This window comes from Manis pentadactyla, chromosome X (assembly GCF_030020395.1).
Source record: "Manis pentadactyla isolate mManPen7 chromosome X, mManPen7.hap1, whole genome shotgun sequence".
Lineage (NCBI taxonomy): Eukaryota > Metazoa > Chordata > Mammalia > Pholidota > Manidae > Manis > Manis pentadactyla.
The window spans coordinates 96,787,518-96,800,959 of NC_080038.1; the positions used below are offsets into that span (position 1 = coordinate 96,787,518).

The following is a 13,442-nucleotide window of genomic DNA, read 5'->3' on the forward strand; positions in this document are numbered from 1 at the left end:
AAGAAAAAGATGAAAAACCTACTGGAAAAATGGGGAAAGGCATTTCATGGAAATAGAAATACAAATGGTTAAGAAATCTTGAGAAGATGCTTAATCTCATTTATGATTAAAGAAATTGAAATTTTTTGGAGCACAATACTGTATATATCAAAATTTAAGAGGTGAAAATTGGCACCATGGATAAAATTTAAAATGAATATCTACTTTGACCCAATGACTTCACTTCTAGGAATTTATCCTAAAGAAATATGCCACAATTGTCAAAATGTATGTGTACAAAGATCTCCATTGTAGAATTTTTACAATAGACAAAGATTGGGAAGAGACTAAATATCAATCAGTGATAAGTTGGTTGAATTTTGGTAAATCTACACTACAGAATATTACTGTATCTGATAAAATAATGTATACAACATATTAGGTGAAAAATAGTTTGCATAGTACAATCCCAAATTATTTTTAAAAGATACTTACATACACTCACACATTTAATCTATCTATATCCATCTATTTATCTATTTGATATGTACATATATATATAAAACAACAACAAAACCTGGAGAGTCAGTTGAAAAGTTAGCAGTGGTTGTCACAGGATTTATCCTAGGATTGAGGAAGATTGGTTATCACAGTGGTTATCAGAAGAGTGGAGAATATGAACACTTTCATTTTCTGCTCCCCTCTTTTCCTAGTTAACACCTGCTTTCCTTCATCTCAGCTCAAAGTTTCACTCCCCATCTCACCTCAAGGCAGCCTTCCCTGATCTCCAGACTCTACCAGTTCATTTACTATATTAACAGTACTTCTTTCTGTCACAGATTTTTCAGTTTGTATGCATATGTGATTATTTCACTGAGGTCTTTTTTTTTCTCTAAAGGTGTCAGGACACTGGGAACTGCACAAAATATGGGATGCTTCATGAATTTGCATGTCATCCTTGAGCAGGGGCCATGCTAATCTCTGTATATTCCAATTTTGTATTTGTGCTGCCAAGGCAAGCACTTCATTGAGGTCTTGTTTCCGCTGAGAGCAGAGTCAGTGAGTCAGTGTCTGTCTTTGCTTACCAACATAGTCACAAAAAAGCACAGCACTTGTGGTAGCTCTCCTTCATCCCCTCCTCCTCCCAGTATTATGATGTGGACAACTGCCTTTTCTCAGTCTTACGTAAAGAGTTATGAAAGTGCAGGTTTCAGGCACGCCTCCCACTCCCCGGCCCCTGCCATCAATCACACAAACACAGACGAAGAACACATCAGAAACAAACAGCTAATGTCACACTAAATGGTAAAACATTAAGGGCATTCCCATTTACTTCAAGAAAATGATCAGGAGACCCTCAATTACCACTATTATTCAACATGGAGGTTCTGGTCAATGCAGTACATCCAGAAAATGAAAGAATAAGAGATAGAAGTATTGGAAAAGAAGAAATAAGATATCATAATTTGTAGACAATTATGTATGCATATCTATTAAGTATGCATACAAAGGTAGCAACTAGATATGCATATCTAACAATTAAGTATGCATACAAAGGTAGCAAAAATATTAAGAAAGGCCACTAAAAATAAATATATTTTAATAATTTTTCTTTAGAGAGGCAATAACCTGGTAGGAAATATAATCACAAAAGGAATGTCATCCCTAAAGGCAACAAAACAATAAAATACCTAGGAATAAACTTAACAGGTAATAAGTATGACCTACCTGAAGAAATGTAAAATTTGAGATCACAGAAGTTGATATGCATAGAAAGGCTCAATTTTTTAAAAAGTCAGTCAGTTCTCAAATGAAAGTGCAGATTCATTGCATTTTATGTCACTAAATGTCAATGGTCTTGTTCTATATATTGTTCAACTTGGAACATGACACATATGCATTCATATATTCTTTGTACTTGCATGACTAAAGGCGGAAATTGTTAAAAGTGACTGGTGGTGAGTAGGCATTGAAGGGCGCTTTTACATTCTGCTTCATACATTTTTGCACTGTTTGCACATTTAAAAAATAAGGAGTGTGTATAATGAGAAAGAGAGAAAGATTGATTTCTACTGAGAAGGTGTATCTTTTTTTACGAGGTGAGTAGTTCTTATTTTTTTTTAAGTCATAGATGCCTATGAGAATCTGATGATAACTATGACCCCCTCTCTATAAAAATGAACATATGTATGTGTGTAACTTTATACCATTTCAGGTAGACCACAGAGGTGGCCAGCTGAGAATGCCTGCTCTAGGTTAATCAGTACGGTCAGAGGGGAGAGTCCCTTGGGTGTGAGCAGACATTCAGATAAGGAGGCACCAAGGTGGGTGTGGGCTGCAGGCAGGGACCTCACTGCAAGGTTTGGCTCTCCCTGGCTGCCCTGAAGGAAGGAGGCCAGAGGAGAGAAGCCCAGCAGGTTGCACCTCTCAGGCCAGGTGGTAGCAGCAGTGTCAGGAGCACCATTAATGCGGCAACATGCAGGAGGGCAGAGCATGCAGACCTGGGTGCTCCCCCCAGCAGCCACTCCTCCAGGCTTCATGGAAGCCCACAGCTGCAGGGGAAGGTGGGGGCACCAATCCCTTCTGTCCTCCCCAGTTACCTCTGAGGGAGGGAAGAAGCCAAAGGCATTGGCCGGTTGGCCACCTGACTAAAAGTGGCATTTACCACCTTGGTCACCTGTCCATGTATACTTCTGGAGTGAGCGACAGAGTTAGGTGCCTGATGCAGGGGATGAGAGGCTCTGGAATATGGGAAGGGGAAAAGGGGCAGCACCTTCCTTCCTCTCTTCTTGACAAAGCAGGGAGGGTCTGACCATTTCTGCATCCCTCACACCCTCAGCTGCCTCTGCTTTAGTGGACAGGAATCTAATTCAGGGCAGGTGCTCAGAACAGTCATCAAATCACAGCTGGTTCACACAGCAGTCAGCCAAGACTTTGGGACATTAAATACATGTCTTTATTTAATCAAATAAGTCAGGATTGTGTTGCTTTTGTTTTATCAAATTGTAAGTTGATCCAAAAATAGAACAAGTAATTGTTCATTTGCAGAAATGGTCAGGATTAGACGACTAGTCATTTGTCTGTGTGAGACAGGGACCATGGGCTTAGACAGAGTAGGGTGAGGGCCTCCAGAAAAAGTAAGGCAAGATATTTACAGTCAAAGCAATGTAACAATGTAAAGTCCCTATCGAAACTCTGTGTTCAGCATTATGTAAAATCAAGGTCACACTAATTCTCTAGGGTAAAGATACTAGACTTGGAATATAGACATCTTCAGTGAGATCAGTGAAAGGTCAAAAGGCCAGGAGCAACTTGGCCTGGAAAGTTTGAGTGTTCTGCAAGGGTATCTCAGCATAACCTGTGACTTCACTGTAAAGAGCCCTAGTGAACAGACAATAACCCAGCCCACCTTGAGGGCAGGGCAGGGCAGGTGGTACAAGTCCACACCCTAAGCCCTCAGTTCCCAAAAATCCTCAACTGCCTATAAATCCCCTGGACAAACGCACCACCTTGGGCTCTCTTGTCCCCTCCTGGCATGAGCCAGGAGCTCTTTCCTCTCACTTTATTTCTAAATAAAAGCCTGTACCTTGCTCTCCTGCCTTGACTGTTTGCTAAGTTCATTCTTCGACTCCACAAACAAGAACCCCGGCATCATGTGGACTAATTCATAGGTCATGTGAAAACATTTCAGTTTTTTATTTTAAAACAGGTTAGTATGCCTTGAAAGCTATTTGGCTATAAGCAATAGAAACCTTTTCCTTGTGTTATAAATAAATATAATGAAGTTAATGAGGTCCTTTGAGTTTTCCCCTCTCGCTTAAATTCTTCTTCACTCAAGTGAAAACAGCACCATTTTATTTTCTCAATATAAAAGTAGTGCATTGCGGATTTTAAGAAGGAACACTAAAGTTTAACAGAGTAAGACACTCCCACCTTTATCTTTTTCTGAGATCTTTCCCCCCATTTCCTATAGAGGTGCAGGGGAAATGTTGGACTTTCATGGCTTGGGGGGATGTGAAGGAAGAAGCAGTTGGACAGGGAGTAGAGAAGGGAAAAAGCTATTCCTCAAAGAGGAAGAAAAGACTAATGGACCTGGGAGCAGATGCAGTCTCTCCAATTTAACCAAAGAAAGGGAAATTCCAAGTACAAGGAGAAGCTGTCCTGGCTCTGGGATTGGCAGAGGAAAATGAGTGGCAGGACCTGATGTGGTGGGGAAGGAAAGGGGTGGGCCGGCTCCTGCCGCACTGCTGGTGGGAGTGGTAATCGGGGTCCTGAGCTCACGGGTGACGTGGCCCTCACGTGAGCAGGAGCCGACGTGTGCAGACGTCTTCGTTTGGTCCGGTTGCCATCTCCCTATTGCCTTGAGGGCGGGAGGGCCAGCGGCCAGGGAAAGAGGAGGAGGTAACTGCAGTGATCCCAGCAGGGCTGTTGTGGGTGGATGGGCACAGCCTCGGGTGTCCCTGCGGTGTGGGTGGCGGAGGGTGGAGACCAAAGAGGGACAAAGCTTGCTTTCCTCACACACTTGCACTATCCCCAGCCCTTCCAAGAATAAAAATGGTGGACTTTGGGAGACTGAATCCAGGGGAGACCCCCGACCGGAAGGGGGGAAACCCGAAACCTTTGGTATCCAGGGCCTTTAAGCGGTTAAGGCAGATATTAGGACATGTGTCTTGTGTGCTGGTCCACCTACCAAGCCAGAATATTGGGGCTGCGCGTCTGTCTGTCATTCCCCAGGTCTTTCAGTAGGGCGCTGTACCGCTCGGAGCAAAGGAATAAAGAAACTGCCCCGAAACCCTGCAGGTCAGTGTAAAGGTGGGAGTGCCCCGCGGCTCGCTGAAGGGCGGGGATGGCTGAGGTCCTTGCCTTGGGCTCATTTTTGACTCTCCTGCTATCTCCGTGCTATTTTATGTAGGAAAAACGATGTGACAGCGCCTGCAGGGGAAATGGGTATCAGTGGGGGACTTCGCGAAGAGGGGTCAAGTTTCGCTCCTCTCGTTTTCCTACCCCCCTTGCCCCACCTCCCCTCTTTCCAGAGGTTTGAAGGGGGTGTGGTTTTTTGCTGGGAAAATGGCCGCCCGCTGGGGTTAGGGACCTGGGAAAGGGGACGGGGCGGAGGGAGATAGGGAGGCCGTGCTGTATGTAAGACGGCTGAGGTCAGCAGAGTCCTGAGAAGCGGGGAAGGGTGGGAGCCCAAAAGGAGAAATCCATTTGGCAGCCAGGACCTTGAATTTGGAAAAACTGGTATTGAGACTCTCCGAAGTGCTGTTCTGTCTGCCCAGCCATCTGTCCGCCTTTGGCCTGTGTCTGTGGATCTTGCGCCTGGAGGCCGTTTCACCCCTTGAGTCAGGAAGGAGAGGAAGATTGTCCAGAAACCAGTAAGTAAGAGTGAGGGTGGGGGCACTATTTGGGGAGCCCTGGGCTGGAGCATTGTGGATATCACGAACTCGCGTGGACCCGTGGACCTTCTCCTCATCCCCCTCCCGAGCCCCTCTCTATACAATTTTGGAGCTTGCAAAAGAAAGTGTTGTGCAGGTACCCAATCGGGAAGGAAGTGACTGGAAGGGTGAGGTGTCACGAGAGTCCTGGGGTGGAGATGGGGAGGAGACCTTGCTCCAAATTACTCCTTGAGGTACAGTGTCCTTGGTGTTGGCCCGTTCATCAAGCACTCAGTCCAGAGTTGTCAGTTCTTAGGTTTGGTGGAGGAGGAAGCGGAGATGAGGGAGGAAGGAAATTGCTCCTGAGCAGTTGAAGTTGGTATAATGGATGGGAAGAGGAGTGACCTGGTACCTCTGCGGATGGCAGGCGGGGGGTGAGGGGGGTCGCTGAGGCAAGGCAGAGTTCCAGTCCTTTGTGCAGTGTATGGCTGGCTGGCTTCTAGACATTCCACCATCATGCATTTTGTTACAGGGAAGGGGCTGTGGCGCCAGGTTTGGAGGAAGTGGCTGGGGGTTGGTGGGTGGAGGATTGGAGGAGATCAGAGGAGGCAGGGCAGGGAGAGGATGAGTTTCAAAGCCAAAGCCATGTGAGGAGTGGAACACAATGGAAGATGGGAAAAAATATTGGGCTATGCAGAAGGAGGGCCAGGGATTCAGAAGAGGGATGTGTGTCCTGTCCAAGGACATCTGTCCCCTGAACACTCACCAGCCTCCTCCCCATCTCTTTGTATACAGGACACAGCGCACTTCCAGGCCTGGACCTGTGGGGGGGGTGTGGGGGTGCCACTGCTCCCAGAACATCTGGAGGGGTAGGAAGATAGGGAACTGATTAGATACCTTAAATTTAACATACCAGGTTGGGGTGGCTGACCTTGAAGTTGGAGGATCTGGAGGTAGGGACAATTTTCAAAAGTATATTACTGATATAGGCAAGGAAATCAGTGATCTAGCCCTGAGTCCCTCCCATGACTCTGTCTGTTTCTTGGTCTGTAGTTTAGTCTGTCTGCATGCAAAGGTCCAAAAGGAGGAGACTGAAGCCTCAAATCTTTCCTTCATTCCTAGGTTCCTTTGTATGTGCATCTGCAGCAGAGGCTGCCTGCTGTAGCTGAAGACTCCACCGCCGACGCTGGAGCGCACCACTGAGCCAGAGCAAGGCCACTCAGCCTGGGTTAAGAATTTGGTTCAGACACCCACCCCAGCATGGGCCGCACTAGGGAAGCTGGCTGTGTGGCTGCTGGTGTGGTAATCGGGGCTGGTGCCTGCTACTGCGTGTACAGACTGGCCTGGGGAAGAGATGAAAGTGAGAAAATCTGGGATGAGGATGATGACCAGGATGAGGAGGAATATAGTGATATTGCAGAGGCCGGGGTCGATACTGGGAAAGGAGCTAAGGCTAATGTTGGGGCAGGTGCTGGAGCCAGACTTCAGGGTGACTCGGAGGTCAAGGCTGAAGTGGGCGTGGAACGCAAGACCGGTTCAGATGTAAAGATGGAGGCCCACTCCAGGGCCCAGAGTGGAGGTGGCCTAGAGGCCAAGGCTAAGGCCCTTTTCAGCACCCTGAAGGAACAGGCAAGTGCAAAGGCAGGCAGAGGAGCCAGGTTGGGTATCATCTCTGCCACCAGGATCCTTGCACCAAGTTTACCCTGCCCAGGAGGCAGGGGTGGAGGCTGCCACCCCACCAGGAGTGGGGCTAGGGCTGGGAGCAGGGCAAGTGGAAAACCCAAGGGAAGGGCCCGAGGTAAGAGCACAAGGACTCCAGCTACAGCTTGGCCTGTTCGTAGGGGCAAGTTCAACTTTCCCTACAAAATTGATGATATTCTGGGTGCTACTGACCTTCAGAAGGTCCTTAACATCCTGGAACGATCAAATGATCCTTTTATTCAAGAAATAGCCTTGGTCACTCTGGGTAACAATGCAGCATATTCATTTAACCAAAATGCCATTCGTGAATTGGGTGGTCTCCCAATTATTGCAAAAATGATTAAAACGAAAGATCCCATTATTAGGGAAAAGGCTTACAATGCTCTCAATAACTTGAGTGTAAATGCTGAAAATCAGGGCAAGATTAAGACGTATATCAGTCAAGTGTGTGATGACACTATGATCTGTCGCCTGGACTCAGCTGTGCAGATGGCTGGACTAAGACTGTTAACCAACATGACTGTGACTAATGATTATCAACATTTGCTTTCCTATTCTTTTCCAGATTTTTTTGCTTTGTTATTCCTGGGAAATTACTTCACCAAGATTCAGATTATGAAACTAATTATAAACTTTACTGAAAATCCAGCCATGACAAGAGAGCTGGTCAGTTGTAAAGTACCATCAGAATTGATTTCCCTCTTTAATAAAGAATGGGACCGAGATATTCTTCTTAATATCCTCACCCTATTTGAGAATATAAATGACAACATAAAAAATGAAGGGCTTGCATCTTCCAGGAAAGAATTCAGCAGAAGTTCACTGTTTTTCTTATTCAAAGAATCTGGAGTGTGTGTTAAGAAAATCAAAGCATTAGCAAATCACAATGATCTGGTGGTGAAAGTCAAAGTCCTAAAAGTATTGACCAAACTCTAAACGGGGATCTGTCCCAAACAAGTGTGTGGTAATTATTAGTTTGCACTTGGAAACAATGCATTTTGTAAATTGCTTGTTTTTCACTGTGCTTTTACGGCAAAGAGATCCTTTCAGCTGCTATTTTGGAATAATGAGTATCACAGGTCATCAACAGTGATGCTGGTTCTGACAGTTAGTTTTGGGCTGGATTATTTTAAGGATGCCAAATGAACTAGAGCTTGTACAAAGAAAACATTTATTGATTCCATCTTGCTACCTATACTGAAGATATTTTTACTCTTCTACCTAAACTGATACTAAACTAATCATAAGCTATACTTTTGTATTGGTTTACAGTTGTTAATCTTAGACTTGTGTTTCATCAATAAAGTTGTGTGTTTTAACTAACAAAAAGAAATTTATCATGTTCTTGAGTTTATGATGAATTTGGAAAGAAAAGATGTATGAAACTAAAATATACTAGCAAAACCGGGAGCCTCTGATCACGGCCAGCTGCTTCCTGTTAGTGCTTAGAGGCAGCAGAAACTTCCCCAGGCAGCAGTGTTCAGGGAGTTTTACAGAGGTGGGGACACTTAAGTAAGCTGGGCTGGAAGGATAGCATACAATGGTGAGAAGGGCAGAGGGTATCGGAGGAGGGAGGAGTGGTGGGGAGACATGCGAGGAGGTTGGAATCCTGCTCCAGCAAGGAAGAGACTGGTGCCTGCCTTTGTGTGCACGGTGTGGGGCAGCGGAGTGATGGGAAATACAGTCTGGCTGTTGGGCTGAGCCCCATTCGTGGAAGATCCCCAGTTGCCAATCTGAGGTATCTGCGTATTACTCCATTCACTTGTGAGAGATACCAAAGACTTGTGATCAGAGGAATGATGAGATGAGAGGAAAATGAGGCTGATTTGTGTGCAGGGTGGGTTGGAGTTGGGGTGCGGGCAGGAGTGGCCACTGGAGATTGGAACACCAGTTGCCACCCAGTCCAGGTACCAGATGACACAGGCATGGTGTGTATTTCACTGCTGGCCATGGCAGTGGTAAGGGGAGGAAGGGAGAGGGAGACCCTTTGAACGATGAAGTGCTGGAACCTATTCTGGGTGCATGCAGAGAAGGACACTTATTTGGGGGTCCTGGGACATTTGATAGGAAAATGTCCTTCTTGGCCAACTCTGGTGTCAGTGTAAGTGAATACGTTAATTACTATTTTGAAATAATAAGAAAATATAATTGAAGAGAGGAGAATTTTTAGTGCTTCTATCACATTTCTTTTATAAGGTTGGTTGGGGCAGGGTCTTTATGGAACCGTCGAGAGTGTTGTTGGCATTCGTACTGGAGAAGATCCACCTGTCTTCCACCCCAGGGTGTAGGGAGGGTGTGGTGGGAGGGGCACTCTCTAACTGTGCTGGTGGGAACAGACAGCAGTACAAGGTCCATTTGGACATGTGTTTCAGAAGCCTTCAAGGTGTGCATGCTCTTTGACCAAGTAATTCCACTTGTAGAAGTGTATCCTTAAGAAATAATCGAATAATTGGCTTGTACGAAGCTGTGCCTCTTCTCACCATTTTGAAGAGTGAAAAATTGTGAAATGACCTGAGTTTCTCAAAATAGTCACTCAGCATAGCAAATTAGCATATGTCTACATATTGAAACATTATGCATCTCTTGAAACTGTTAATGGACATCTACACTTATTTACTTGGAAAAAATCTGGCAGATAATGTTTAGTGGAAAAGCCAGTGACATGACTATATACATAGTATATCCCATGTGTGAATAATACAAAATATTTACATGCATTAAAACTTTTAAAAGGATATATACCAGAATAAGAATGGTTATGAATAATGAGTGCATGAATTTAATATTAATATTTTTCCTTACCTATGTTTTCTTATCTGTAATATATGTTGATTTAAAAATTTGTTTTGAGGTGTAGCTGGCATACAATATTATATTAGTTTCTGGTGTACAACATAGTAATTCAACAATTATACACATTATGAAATGCTCACCACAATAACTACACCAGATGTACTTACCGTCTGTCACCATATAAAGGTTAAAAAATAATTGTCTATATTCCCTATGCTGTACTTTTCATCCTCATGATTTACTCATTTTATAATTGGAAGTTTGTAACTCTTAATCTCCTTCACCTATTTTTCCTACCATCCCTGCAACCTCTCCTCTGGCAACCACCAATTGTTCTCTGTACTTATGAGTCTATCTCTATTGTTTAGTTTTGTTTTGAGATTCCACATGTAAGTGAAATCATATGGTATTTGTCTTTCTCTGCTGGCTTATTTCACTCAGCATAATACCCTTTAGGTCTATCCATGTTGTCCCAAATGGCAGGATTTCTTTTTTATGGCTGAATAATATTCTATTGTGTATATGTACCACATCTTCTTTACCCATTCATCTGTCTATGGACACTTTGGTTGCTTCCATATCTTGGCTATAGTAAGTAATGCTGCAGTAAACATAGGGGCACATTTATCATTTTAAATAAGTGTTTTTGATTTCTCCAGGTAAATGCCCAGAAGTGGAATTGCCGGGTCATGTGTTATTTGTTTTTAATTTTTGAGGAACTTCCACACTATTTTCCATAGTGGTTGCATGAATTTACATTCCCACCAGCAGTGTAGGAGGGTTCCATCTTCTTCACATCTTTGCCAACACTTGTTATTTCTTGTCTTTTTATTTTCTTTTGCTGTAGAACACTTATTTATTTATTCCATGAGTCACTCAAAGTTTAGGTCAGTGGGAAATAATTTTAATCAAAGAACTGTACATTATCTTCTCACATATCTTGCTTTGTATTAGGAAATGACATTGTCATCCATTTCACTAAAACATTACAAAATATTTACAAGAAAATATTAAAAATAAGTCAAACACAAAAGACAAGATGGGTGAAATACACTGGTTTTTCAGAGATCTCTACTCCAATGCCCACAGCACACAAGAGGAGCATCAAAACAAATAACAAAGATCTCCCTGATCACAGAAGGGAAGGAATTAGATGAAGATGTTGGTGAAAGGGAATGGATTGTAGCAGCACTGCTTCAATAACCAATTTGCTCTGAATGAAATACCCTCTCCTATATGTAGTAAATTCTGAATAAGGCTAAACTTTAGGATACTTCTTGAACTAAAATCAGGAAGTACCCTGACAGTGAAAGTAGCTCTTTCCCCTAAGTTTAATAAGAGTCTGTTTCTTCTTGAGCCACTGATGTGAAAAGAAACCTGTCCTGGCATCAAAAGCTGTCCCAGTCCTTCCATCTCTTTCATGAAAGTTTCATAAACATCATCCTTAGTTTGTATTGAGACAGTAACAGATGGACCAGGTTTGGGGACAAGAGGCACAGCAGAATCACCCTCTCACTTTCTTTGGGGAGTAGCAGTGGCCCCTTTATTGCCCCCAATGTACCCTCTGTTCAGTGGGCACAAATCTTGGCCTTGGGATTAGTGATCTGTGGCTTGGCACTGATGGTTGCTGTAGCTTTCTTCTCAATGGTGGCTATACTCATATTATCCCCTTTGGGTCACTGAATCAAGTTGGGCAGAGCACTTAAGCAGCCCTGGGTTCAGCAAGGGAGCTTGTGGGAAAGGCCCAGGTGGGGTAGGTCCAAGTGGAGGCATAAAAGGTGGGCCCATCATACCCGGAGGAGGGGGAGGACTACCTGGAGGTGCAGGGGGAGGTGGCCTTGGTGGAGGACCCCAAAGAGGAGGGCCAGGAGGCAGACCTGGGAAAGTGTGAGGGGGTCAGCCTGGTGGTAGTCCTGGAGCTAAAAGTCAGGGTAAAGGCCCTTGGAGTCCTGGCATTCTAGGTAGTCTCAGGAATGGAGGAGCTCCTGGAGGTGGTCCAGGAGAAAGACCTGTAGGTGGCCCAGGTGGCCACAAACGTAGAGCAGGTGGAGGTCCAAGAGGAGGTGGTCCTGGCATGGGAAGTGCTTGTGTCTGAGAAGGATGAACAGACTGTGGGGGAGCTTGCTGCTGTGAAGAAGCAGTAGATGTGCGGTCAGAAAGAGATTCCTCTTTATGGTGTTTTTGTGATTACTTTTCTGCTCTGGAATCACCAGAATCATCTTCATCATCATCCTCAGAAAATTGCTCTACTTCCCATCCCTCTTCAGGGATAACCTGTCCTTCCATTTGAAACCTCTTGGCTTGAAAAGGAGTTGGTTCCTTCATGTTCTTGTTTTTCTTCCTTGATTTTCCAGGCATACCTGCAAACCACACACTCAGACCTGAGTTGTTTCCTTCACTGTTGTCTCTCTCATGATCGTCATAGTGCACAAATTCATCCTCTTCACTCACTCTGTCTGATCTGTCAGCGTTGCTGTCATCATGCTTATCTTGATCTATGTCCCTAGGATAATCGTCATCTTCATTGGTGCTGGTATCATAATCATAGTGACCCCATTGAGCAAGTTCAGGATTGTGTAACATGTCTTCATCTCACCAATGAGGAGGAAGATCTATTGCAAAGCCCACTTTATGGCCATACATTTGCAAGACTTGAGGAGGAGGGCCAGGCGGTTTTCTGCCAGGGGGCAAGTGTGGAACACCATGTCCGAGAAGTATAGGAACTGCCCGAGTTGGATATCCACAGGCTAAGGTCATAAAGATGGAGGGTGGCTGGGCACCAGGAAGTGGAACATCCTGGATCAAAATATTGGAAAGAGCATGTGGCATATCTGGGAAAGGAATACTCTCCACTTGCACACGCTGAGCATTCTTGACAGCCTCAAAATATTGGCTAAATTGAGCTGTCTTCTGTTCATAATCTACTTCTAGCTTTCTCAACTCCTTGTAAATATCTGGGTTCTCTTTTTCATAGAGTTGTAGAATATGGTCAAAGGTTTCACACAGCTTTTTAAGCTTGTCTTTCAGAGCCTTCTCATTTAACGTTGCTTGTTTTACTGGGTTAAACTCCGTGCACCCAATTTCTCCGTGTCTTGGATAATGTTTGGGATCCTTCATCTTCCAAACTGCAGCTTGTATCATCATGCACTGTTTTTTTGTTCTTTAATTCTCTGTTCCACACTTCATTTTGGGCTTGGTCTATGGGTTTCATAAATTTTTCCCTTTTAGTGGATGACGTAAATCTCCATCTCATGGTGACAACTTGTATGGTTCACTTGTTCATTAAAAAAAACACCCAAAAACAGAAAACACTTCTGCTGGGCACCTGATACTGCGGGAAGCGGGGAGGAGACAATTCTCAGCCTCTTTTACATGTCAGGGCCTTCACCTCAGCCTCCTGGTCAGTCGCCCAGCTGCTGCCTTCTTGAAACCTCTTGCTCCTTCCTTTTGTGTCTTTTGGATAGTGGCCATTCTGACTGGTGTGGGGTAATATCTCATTGTGGCTTTGATTTGCATTTCTCTGTTGATTAGTGATGTGGAACATCTTTTCATGGGTCTGTTAGCCATCTGTATGTCTTCTGTATGTTGATTTTT

General features: G+C 44.3%; 1 protein-coding gene, 1 non-coding gene and 1 pseudogene across 4 annotated transcripts; 1 reads left to right on the forward strand and 2 right to left on the reverse strand.

Moving 5' to 3' along the window:
- Positions 1–900: 900 nt before the first annotated feature.
- On the reverse strand, positions 901–1,002 carry LOC118936073 (U6 spliceosomal RNA). Its single transcript, XR_005034107.1, has one exon. It is a non-coding gene; the product is annotated as a U6 spliceosomal RNA (small nuclear RNA).
- A 3,268-nt stretch (positions 1,003–4,270) lies between these two features.
- ARMCX1 (armadillo repeat containing X-linked 1) lies at positions 4,271–8,388 on the forward strand. 3 transcript variants are annotated; one of them, XM_036932779.2, is made up of 4 exons: positions 4,271–4,380; positions 4,714–4,779; positions 5,195–5,354; positions 6,477–8,388. In XM_036932779.2, exon 4 carries the CDS (start codon positions 6,615–6,617, stop codon positions 7,989–7,991), a length of 1,377 nt encoding a protein of 458 aa, XP_036788674.2. In that variant the 5' UTR covers positions 4,271–4,380; positions 4,714–4,779; positions 5,195–5,354; positions 6,477–6,614; the 3' UTR covers positions 7,992–8,388. The 3 variants fall into 3 exon arrangements, with proteins under 3 accessions (XP_036788674.2, XP_036788675.2, XP_036788676.2); XM_036932780.2 differs by having other exon boundaries at positions 5,199–5,354; XM_036932781.2 differs by having other exon boundaries at positions 5,259–5,354.
- A 2,609-nt stretch (positions 8,389–10,997) lies between these two features.
- Positions 10,998–13,101, reverse strand: LOC118936062 (WW domain-binding protein 11-like; annotated as a pseudogene).
- Positions 13,102–13,442: the final 341 nt, after the last annotated feature.

Coding starts and splice junctions, on each gene's coding strand:
- ARMCX1 (XM_036932779.2), top strand. CDS start 6,615: ATGGGCCGCACTAGGGAAGCTGGCTGTGTGGCTGCTGGTGTGGTAATC.